The following is a 10,975-nucleotide window of genomic DNA, read 5'->3' as shown; positions in this document are numbered from 1 at the left end:
GTCGTTCAGTCATGTCCGACTCTTCGTGACCCCATGGACCAGAGCACGCCAGGCACCCCTATTCCTCACTGCCTCCCGCAGTTTGGCCAAACTCATGCCAGTCGCTTCGAGAACACTGTCCAACCCTCTCATCCTCTGTCGTCCCCTTCTCCTTGTGCCCTCCATCTTTCCCAACATCAGGGTCTTTTCCAGGGAGTCTTCTCTTCTCATGTAAGTCTATTACGTATAGTTAAAAGAAAGACTAGGTATAAAACACATACACAATTTGTGAAGTGGGAGAGGCAAGCAAATGTAGAATTAGTGTGAATGGGTGTGTGTCCCCATCTGAACTTTTACTGTAGATCACGACATGAGTACGGCCTGGCCTAACTCAATATGAGTAAAGATCCCCATTATGAACTTTCCTTGAACCTAGTGCCAGCCTTATCTCAAACCTGTCCTGGAAGGCATCAAGGAGACATATTGAGCTCCTAACACCTTTGTGTAAAGATCAGCACATGCAATCTAGTTACCAGCCAAATTTAATCAACGCCTCCTGTAAAAGACTGGTCCCCACCTAGATAAATAGCAAGATTAAGTTTAAGACAGTAAACAAACAAGGATAACCAGTTTAGTCATTTAGGTCACTAGGATTATATTCTTTCACCTTTTAATTAAGCAGAATAAACAAAACGGGAAACAGGCAGGTAACTCTAGGAGTAGACAACAGAACAATAGAAATATTGAAATTATAAGAATTGCTCATCACAATTTAAATCACTAGTCAGTAAGACTTGATTTAAATCATATATTTTTTTTACAGAAAGACTCATTCTTGCTGGTATAATCTTAATATTTACAACCAGAGGAAGGTTTCATTTTTGGAAAAATACATTTTCAGAGTAGTTTTTACAGTTATATCAAAAATTACTGATTTGGTCAAACTATTAAAAATAAAAATACATAGACTAATAATAATAATAATAATAATAATAATTTATTTGTACCCTGCCCATCTGGCTGGGTGTCCCCAGCCACTCTAAGCAGCTTCCAACAAATATTAAAATACATTAGAATATCACAGATTAAAAACTTCCCCAAACAGGGCTGCCTTCAGGTAGATAATTATGAAACTACTGTGAGGTTTAATAAGTTAACTGTTTATATTTGGACTACTTTTCTGCTGTGCTTTATCAGAAAGTACATTTAAACAATGTACTTAGAAAAACAATCATTTCCTTAGTAACAATTCAAACAATTTATTTAACTAAAACAATAACATAATAGCATATGTGTCCATGTTTCTTAACTGACGTGGTTAAACTTTTTTTAAAAAAACGACAACAACACAAAACAAAACTGAGTTTTAGAACACATGAAAAACTTAAAACAAATCCTTATTTCCTCATGAATAGCCTTTGGACTATAATGTAACTTAAATAGAAAACTATATTTAGAAATGATTTTCTTCCAAAAGCTTTTTATTTTAAATATCTGATGAAAAAACAAACTGATTTAAATAAAAAAATTCCATTTTTTAAAAAAATAATAATTAAAAAAAACACAACCCATTGATTTTTATCCACCTTGGCTCTGGGCCGTACCCATCATCTAGCTCTGTGGCAACTGTCCTTATTTACCAAATGCCCAATGTCTCTCCTCAAAGACCCTCCTCCTTTGCTGCCCCTTGTCACTGTAGTCTTTGCAGTCAGCTCAAAATCCGTCCCCGTGAAGAAAAGTGAGAGGTAACATCACCAGGCTAGGCAAGGCAAGCCGGAAGGCCCGAGTGGTGGTTGTTTTTAACCCACATGCGAGTTTTCATCTCGTCTTTTCCTTCTTTTCCTCTGCCAAGCGTGGTGTCGTGTGGAGCAGCAAAAGTCCGAGGAGGGTTAAGGATATCCCTATCCACCACAACAGGGCATGAGTCTCGCCAAAGAGCAAACTGCCAAGAAAAGCCTGAAAAGAAAAGAAAAGAAAAGAAGGAGGCTGTCGCCCTGGACTCCTTCGGAAGGAAGACCAGCAGATAGACGTAGTAATAATAACAACAAATTTGGCCCATTGGCTGGATGTTCCCTACCAGCTGAATACAGTGGTACCTTGGTTCTCAAACTTAATCCGCTCCGGAAGTCCATTCCAAAACCAAAGCGTTCCAAAACCAAGGCGCGCTTTCCAGTAGAAAGTAATGCAAAATGGGATTAATCCGTTCCAGACTTTTAAAAAACAACCCTTACAGCAGCAATTTAACATGAATTTTACTATCCAGCGAGGCCATGGATCCATAAAATGAAAGCAATAAACGATGTACTGCAGGTCACACAATCCATCAATCAATCAGTAGCTGAACTGGGTTCCACCCAGTCACAGAAACAAAACGAAGAGAGCCGCAAAAACGCAAAACAAATAGCAAAAACAGACAGACGTCAGTGTAACACTCAAAACGGAGCACGTTCGGCTTCTGGGAAAAGTTTGCCAACCAGAACACTTACTTCCGGGTTTGCAGGGTTTGGGTTTCAAGTTGTTTGAGTACCAAGGTGTCTGAGAACCAAGGTACCACTGTTATGTTGAAATCGGAGAAAAATAGGTGCTTTAATCCCAAAAATTTACATTGCATTTACATATGAACGTTTCGTTTTCCTTCTTAGGAACAAAGAGCTTCTTCTTAAAGAATCCCTCTGCTAGAGGGCCTTGCTCATCTCACACACCTCGCAAGCACCTATTAAAGGGGTTCCAGAAAGCGAGTTCTTGAACTAAGGATTTTACAAGAAGACACTATTAAATTAGGACTCATCAGAGGTTCGGTTAAAAGCAACTCTGAAAGGTGGCACTGAGCGAAGTTGCCATCCTGGATCCATGTAAGTGCTCAGAGGCATTTTTTAAAAGTAAGGAAAACCACTAAAAATACCATTTCCTCCTCCAGCAGCAACGCCTCACTCTTTTGTGCTGGTTTAACGTATTATATTATTAGCAGCACTGGGGTTCAATTCTTAAATTTCACTGCGCAGCTCTTTTCTCCTAGCCTGATTTATGTTACATAAGTAGAGAAGGGAGCACAGTACCCAAGAACAGAAAAAAGTGTATAGGAATTTCCTGCCAATTCCTCATCTCACTCAAAAACTGGTCTTCCAAAAAGTATCACGCAAATGTACTTTGTTAATTCAAGAAAATATTTAATTTAAAAAATTAATTTTTTTTAAAAAATGCAGTCAGGACATGCTTTGACCGATCACACTGGTTGCCCCTAAGACGTCACTTGTACTTACGGAAGAGATGAAGTTAGACGCTGTTGAGGTCAAAGTTGCTGTAGCCGAGGAGGAGGAATATCTCAAGGCTTTGGCAAAGAAAGTCCACATGACTGCGTTGCATGCAAGCACGAGGCCGCCGCATACAATGCGAAGCATCACGGGCAACTGTGGAACAATTGGGGAGGGACATTTTAACTGCACTGCATTTTCCGCCAATTTCGTGAGATGCGAGATCTGAGAGAATTGCATTGTCAAAACAGGGAGCGCTGCGGAGGCAGAAAACATGTTCTGGATCCGCTGTGCCAATCAGTGCTGTCAAGTATCCCGTTTCCCCCGGGATTCTCCCTTATTTCAAGCAGTTTCCCGCTGCTCTCCCTTATTTTTTATTTCCCTTAAATTTCCCGTTTTTAATGGAAGCAGCTCCTCCCCTGCTGGCCAGGGACTGGGTGGGAAGACCTCGCCTACATGGAGAGAAAAGTCTCAGCCCTCAAAGCAAGTGGGAGCCGTTTCCCATGCTTACAGGGGGGTGTATTCCTCCCCCTGCATCAGCCCCTATCCGCTGCCACCGAGCCCCTCAGCCGGCCAATAGGGTTAGCTGGCGGGCGGAGCCTGGCTGCCTTTGAGCAGGTGCTGCTTCCTGTCCTGTTTTGATGGGATCAGACAAGAAGATTGCGCGGAGCACATGGCTGCCTTCCTCTTTGCTCCGCTCCGAGCCGAGCCCGCTTGGAGTTTACATTGCTGCTCCACCCACTTTTGCTTCTGGCTCCGCCCACCACTGACATGTGACTGTCCCCGGGATAGGTGAGACTGCTGATCCCTTATTTTCAAATCCGAAACTTGACAGCTATGGTGCCAATGCCGACAGAGCAATTTCCATTCCTTGTTTTCAGTCAATCAAATCTTTATTATGGCCGTAGACCAGCAATGAGTAGGGTGGGGTACAGTCATTTTGGAAAGCTAAAAATTATTAAAACAGAAGGTACATAAAAAACACTAAGAATCTAAAAGAAGGGTTAGGAGCATTAAACAGATGTGGAAGAGCATAAAAGTTTAGCATATAAAGGACTATAGGTATCAATTTACAGCTCACTCTGATATGAGTGTGCATTAATTCTAATTTGTGGCACTGGTCAATTCTTCGTCTTGTATGAAGTTTGTATGAATGAATGTTTATTTGCGTCAGCCGTCGGCTATAGCAATAAAACAACAATACGATATACAAAGAATAGAAATAAAAAGTCAATTGTATAAAATACATTTTAGGGTTTTGAACCAATAGTCAAATAGTGCACCTTATTCTGATTGCCCCAGCTAAAAACCTTGCAAACTTTGCTGTCACCTGCTCCTCTTGATCTGCCAGGAGAAAGGACACCGTGGCAGCCGTTGGGCGACCCGGAATGGACAATAAAAGAGGGGTGATGATCTCATCCCTCAAGTCTTTATACAGAAAACGAGAGAAAGGGACAAACGAACGAAGGAGAACTGCAGAAGAGGCCAACAAAATAGTAGCCGTATATCTTCCTCCATACAATTTAGGATCACAGAAGCAATGGCTAGAGTTTGGGGGAAAAGAAGGGATATGTCCTTATGGTCTCTAGGAGCCAGAGCTACAAAGTCAACTTCTATAGTCTACCCTTCTGGAAGAACAAACTGTTATAAAAGTTAGGTTCAACCCCAGAAGGGAGTCCACGAACCCGGGGGAGAGCCTTAGTAGGGCTCCCCTCCTCTCAGGAGCACTTATGAATAAATAGAGACGATACAAAATCTCCCAAAGCAAGGCGATAGCCCTTTATTAGAAACTGCTGCAGCAGCAGGGTGTCTTGCAAGCAAAAGACCTCCAACAAAGGCGCGCAAGCTCCTATATAGACTTTTGAAATTGCTCCCCTCCAGCTCAAGACCACCCCTCCATACATTAGAATTACATCACAAATTGGGAGGGTCTGGTAGCAGTGATCTGAGTATCTTGGACCCTGCCCCCATGTCTCCTCTTGCCCTCCACCAAAAACCTATCAAGTGAAACAAAAGATATTTACATTTCCCTATATCCCAGCCAAGTTAATCACACCCTTTTGTCTGACACTCAGATATAAGGATGCCAGAGATTATCACTCAGACAGAGGGCTGCTGAGTAGCTGGAGGGGCAACCCCCCCCCCTTTGTTCCTGAGACAAAGAAATACTTGGTCAGTTGGGAGTCAAAATGGAGTGAGGCCTGTCTTCCTGTGCTGTTTTTCAGACATGTGGCCTTATTTGTTTTGGTACATTAATAACAATTATTATTATATAAATAAAACACCTTAAAATTCTTACAACAAAACTCACAGCCGTGCGTGATGGCATAAATTTCAGAAGGTACAGACAGACACTGGTCAACTTTATTCAGATTGTTATGATGCACCTAACAGAGCCTTGTTTTTAACCACTCATTTGGTCACCGCTGGAGACCAGGAATTCCCTCCAGGTAAGTGACTGAGCTGCCCAAGCAAGGACAAAGTGCTCCGTGTTGCTAGCTCCATCGGCTTCGGTCCTGTGGAGGAAATGGCTTCACTTCTTCTGCAACAGCTACAGAAACAAGCTTGCTTGGGCAGGGGGGAGAATCAACAGCTTTTTACACACAAGTATAAAGAAAGCAAAATGGGTCAGTAGAAACAAGACCACTCTGGCACCAGTTTAGATCTTCGTTGGTGTATTATACATAATTACCTATGTGTCCCATATTTCCTCATAGTTAGATAAAGCCAAGTTCTGGTCTAGATTCACTCTGGTTCAGAAGCCAGTGATATAAACTTCTCAGAGCGGAATACTGTACTGAAAGATTATGGATGAGCCTGTCAAGGGTTTTAAATGTGAGGAGACATCTCCCAATTCAAGCATTCTTTAGCAGGATCTTTCTTCCAGTTGTTCAGGAAACAGCTTAGCCAAATGAGAAAAAAAAACCCTGCCTCGCCAACTGACTAAGCATTTCTCAACTAAATTGAGCATTCCAAGGAGCCCTTCTTCAAACAAACTCTGATTGGCAAGATCCGAAGTATTTACTCTGAGCGAAGTCCGATTGCGCTTGGCAAATAATCTTTCTTATTAGCAAATAGCTTTTGCAACTTCAGGTTAGATTTGCATGCTTACTGCCCTGTTGCGGGGGACAGAGATATCCATACGCATGCCGCAAGGACACAGAGCAAATTGATTCAAACAGATCCACAAACGCAGAGGGAAAGCAGCTTACACAGGAAGCACTGGACACATGTCAAGGGCACTTTCCAGGCAATGCAACTCTTTGTCAACTCTTTATTGACAAAGATAACACTTACAGTCGCTTCTACAGCTCTGGGTTCCTACACACACCAATCTAGTGACTAGGTAGATATTCCCAGGTCTGTATTCTATGGACCAGTTGCAGCAACAGGAGACCACTCTCCCTCTACCAGTTTATGTACCTTCCCCTGATAGGCTGCATACATGCAGCCAGAGACTGTGCCTGTGTGGCAGCTTCCACCGCTCATCGCTTTTCAGCCCCCTTCTGGTTCTAGGACACAGTGGTGCAGCAGAGGGTGGGGAAAACACTTCCGTTTATCTCGCCTGCCTCTCCCTGCAGCTCTGAAGCTTCTCCCACCTCTGATTCTTGCCTCCCGGCCAGTGCAATTCCCTACAAGCCACTGCCCCTCTCCCCGGTGTGCTCACTGTCAGCATCCTGCCAGTTCATGGCTACACAGCATCTTCGGCTGGCCCAAGGGAGAGGAGGACAGGGCTCTGCACCTTTAAGAGGCGTGAGGAAGAGAGATAGCTTGTCGTGCAATTCCCTCTTCCACACCACTATTTTAAGGTGCAGGATCCCTACTCTGGCCACCATAATATAAATGCGTTATCAGTCCGGACTGGCAGGTTAACAGTTCCATCATCCCTCGGTCCGCAGTAACCTGGGCGGATAATTGTGGTATTTCAGGTGAAGTTGTTTGAATTGGTTCAGAGGAGTATGCCTCCACTCTTGAACTCGGGGCTGACTGTGTCTCGCCCGTCATGCAGCCGGACTCCTCGTGAGTAGCACTAGAGACTAGAGCAGCAAAACTGTTTGCAGTAGGAAAGTTGCTACAAATCTCTGCCAGGTCATTGTTGGACAAAAAAATCACTGATTTTCATCTGTTTCTTGGCAGTGTCCATGGCCTCACTGGAATGCTGCCTAATGCGCTTCTTCCCCCTCATGTCAGCACAATCGAAGAGGGGGAGAGGATCCCTCAATCCACAGAGTCAGATCAGGGCAAGCCGCATTAATTAATGGGCGTAGTTCTCTTTAACAACTCACTCATTAGCAGTCTTTATCTGTAACTTTGACTTGCTGATTTATAGGAGTAGTAAAACCATAAAACAATAAAAACAATTCTAAAACGCCGTTAAGGCTCTTAAAAACGTTGAAAAGAACATAAAAATGAAAAAAAGTTTAAAAGAACTTAAAAAAAGGAGATAAGCATTACCGAATGCAAGTAGAGGCTGCTCTTCACGTCGCCATCTTGCTTACATCCTTTGATATTTTATATTTATATAAATGCAAACACACAGGGGAATATGATTGTATATCCACCTTCATGGATGGTAATGTGAAGGCAGCCCTGCTTATGGATTTTTTTAATGTTGGGTGCTTTATCGCTTTATTATAATTATTATAATTATTATTATTATCACAGTCATACCTCAAGTTGCGTATGCTCCGTGTTGCGTACGTTCAACTTACGGACCTCCGTGACCCGGAAGTCCTCCCTGGAGCGTGCGCAACGCGCGGGTGCGCAAAAGCATTCTGTGCATGCACAGAAGCGCAAAAACGCGTGAACTTCCGGGGTTTTTTTGGGGGGGGCGTTCGTGTTAAGCACGCCTGTGTTATGGGGTACCACTGTATTCTGTTGCGAGCTACCCAGAGTGGCTGGGAAAACCCAGTCAGATGGCTGGGATATAAATAATAATGATGATGATGATAATAATAATAATAATTTATTTATAGCCCGCCCATTTGGCTGGGTTTCCCCAGCCACTCTGGGTGGCTCCCAACAAAATATTAAACAGAATAAATCTTCAAACATTGAAAACTTCCCTAAACAGGGCTGCCTTCAGATATCTTCTCAAAGCCAATAAATGATATGATGATTATTATGATTATTATGGACTTGCAGTGTGACCCAATCTCTGCTTCAGGCATTTCCCTCTGCATCTTTGGGTCCCAAGTGTGTCTGTCAAGGATGAAACTCCATGGGCAAATGACCCTGAAAATCTCCGCGAATGTGTACAGGGACATGCGGTTTCTGTTGTTAATGCAAATCCTGCCTTCGTGGGTATGCCCTACACAACAGGCAGCTTACATAAGGTGGACCTGACAGAATACCAGAAGGAAAAGAAAAGGGTGCGGGCGGGAGAATCAAGCACAGAATGGGCACAAATAAATGGTCCTTTGAATAAACAGAGAACAGAAAGGCGTTGATTCACCATGGGGATTAACTGGCCTCTGCCACACCTTTGGGTGCCTTCAGTTACCTGGGGGCCACCCAGGCAGGCTTTTGTGTTGGACCTTAAAAGATGAATGGGGAAGCAATCCATTTCCCACTGTGTGCCAAGAGAGGAGGGGGAAAAATATTCCAGGAGGCTCTAAGGACAAACTATATGTTACACAGGTGGTCTATGGCTGGATCTCCCAATGGGTGCATTTCTAAGGAAATGCAGGCAACAAAATTGTATTCCTGGGGTATTTCACCCTCTCCCACGTATTGATTTTCTGATTTGCCCTCCTCCACACTTACTGTTTGCCCCATGCTTTTAGTTATAATTTTTTTAAGAACAGCATTTAAACCATCTGAGAAGCTGAAGACAGAGTGCTGCTTCCTGCTTCTCCAACTACAGGGCAAACATACCCTGTAGGAGGAGGGCAATTCTGTGCCGGAAGGAAGAAAGAAGTTGGTGGCCCACGGTGGCTGCATTTCATCTATTCATTTTTTAAAGAAAAGATCGCGAGACCCACCCAACTTTACTTTGATCCTTAAAATTACCTTTGCAGGTAAGCTGCACTGTGGGAGCTGGAGTCCCATGAAAAGCTCAGGGCAATGCAGCCCGAGCTGTAGCTCCTCCTTCCAGCACCAACCATCAGGAAGCTGGCTGCCTGGCTGGGGAGAAGCCACAGAATGGGGGCCTCACAATCCTCAGGTTTCTTATGGCATCTGCAAAGCAGGGATACCATTTCCCACACGCTGTGTTTGAGTGCCCTTAGCAGAAGACACTACAGTTCTTATTTTTGAAAGCTGGAGTTGACTTTACCAGTGGCACTTTGGTAATATGGTGCTCTGAGCAAGGACCTTTGCCACTCCCCCTAGATATTTCTTATTTTCACAATAGTTCCTTTTGGTAACAGTTCCTTTTTTAATGGATCTTCTCAATATTATTATTATTATTATCGTTGTTGTTGTTGTTGTTACTATGTGCCCTGTCAGAAAGGTGCCCTATTTGGGGGAACCAACCACCCACAGCTCCCTAAATTCGGGGCTGACTTTACAGCAAGGTTCCCCATCTCTGATCAAGTTGCAATCCTACAAGAACCTCAGTATTGCGATCATTCACCCTACTGCAGTTGGAGAGCGAGAACTCGAGAGCCACCTCACGGCAAAGGTGAGATTCGCACATGAGATTTCCCAACGCACAGCTCAGCCTCTGAAGCCCCAATGCGATGCTTTTGTTTCACTGAAAAGCCACGACTGCCCTCTGCCTTAGAAAATTGCCTCCCGCCAGGAAATTTAATTCCTAAGGCACCCCAAACCGACTGGCAATTCTGGCGCGCGCAAAGCAACGTGTTTATAAAGACGTCTCCAAAACTTTGCCGTGTTTCTTTTAAATCTCTGCTTTCTCCAATGTAAAACCGTGTGTGTGATCCGCGATCAGGGTAGCGATCAAGCCCAGAGACACTAAAAGCACAGCGTAGGTTCTGACGCACGGATGAAAACTGATGCGCTTTCGGAGGGTCGCTTGGAGATGCCTCCCAGCTGTTTTTACGCGTGTCGCTGCATCCATCCATTAATTCCCCCCCCCGTCTCTTCCGGGACAAACGGGCCACAAACCTCTCCCCAGCTGCCCAAATGTAGCACTGCGCCCCGATCCTGCCCTCGGGAGGGAGTAGAGCCCGCTTCTTACCCAGGAGCAGGCACCAGAGGCCGCCTCCTCGCCTCCGACGACCGCGGCGCAGGCTCCCCGCAGGTAATCCGCCCCCAGGGCCAGCTTAGCGGAGCAGGCGGCCAGCGCCCCCAACAGACCGGCCCCGGCGGCGAAGGCAGCCCCCCAGCCGGCTGGCATGGCGACTCCGAGGCTCCAAACACACGTGCGCAAGGGGACGCCCACCACGTGGCTCCCAGACACGCTCTTCCGGGTTGGGTCAGCTCACGTGACAGCCCTGCTCCGCCCTCTTTTAAAAACTGGCTGGGATCGAAGGCAGTGTACCGGCAACATACCACTTTATTTTTAAGGGGGGGGGGGAATCCCAAAGGATGCTCTTTACCCTCCGTGCCCCGCCCAGCATGCGCAGAGAGAGGGAGAAAGTGGAAGATGTATATACTGAGGAGAAACAAGGGGGAGGGCAGAGAAGAACACACGCACAAAAATTAATAATGGAAAAGGAGCCCAGGTAAAAAACTACACCCCCTAAGCAAGAACACTACTAGCTACCAACTAGTAGTAAGGAAGTTGAAAAGAAGGGGGGAAGTGAATAAAATAGAAGAAAACCTGTGTGATTAGTGGG

At 44.8% G+C, this 10,975-nt stretch overlaps 1 protein-coding gene across 1 annotated transcript; it reads right to left on the bottom strand.

The window, feature by feature from the left end:
* Window positions 1-1,587: 1,587 nt before the first annotated feature.
* Window positions 1,588-10,598, bottom strand: TMEM42 (transmembrane protein 42). The gene is made up of 3 exons (XM_033165470.1): window positions 10,375-10,598; window positions 3,240-3,386; window positions 1,588-1,935 (listed from the first exon to the last, which is right to left on the bottom strand). Exons 1-3 carry the CDS (start codon window positions 10,531-10,533, stop codon window positions 1,798-1,800), a joined length of 444 nt encoding a protein of 147 aa, XP_033021361.1. The 5' UTR covers window positions 10,534-10,598; the 3' UTR covers window positions 1,588-1,797.
* Between the last annotated feature and the right edge of the window lie 377 nt (window positions 10,599-10,975).

This window comes from Lacerta agilis, chromosome 12 (genome assembly GCF_009819535.1).
Source record: "Lacerta agilis isolate rLacAgi1 chromosome 12, rLacAgi1.pri, whole genome shotgun sequence".
NCBI classification, from domain to species: Eukaryota; Metazoa; Chordata; class Lepidosauria; order Squamata; family Lacertidae; genus Lacerta; species Lacerta agilis.
The sequence above is the reverse complement of the archived record's forward strand: the minus strand, read 5'-3'. Positions and strand labels throughout refer to the sequence as shown.

What these genes read in the sequence shown, in the direction of transcription:
- TMEM42 (XM_033165470.1), bottom strand. Translation starts at nt 10,533, where the DNA reads ATGCCAGCCGGCTGGGGGGCTGCCTTCGCCGCCGGGGCCGGTCTGTTG. An exon ending in CCTCTGGTGCCTGCTCCTGG is followed by an intron (nt 3,387 to 10,374) that starts GTAAGAAGCGGG and finishes ATTGTTCCACAG; the next exon opens with TTGCCCGTGATGCTTCGCAT. An exon ending in CGTCTAACTTCATCTCTTCC is followed by an intron (nt 1,936 to 3,239) that starts GTAAGTACAAGT and finishes TTTTCTTTTCAG; the next exon opens with GCTTTTCTTGGCAGTTTGCT.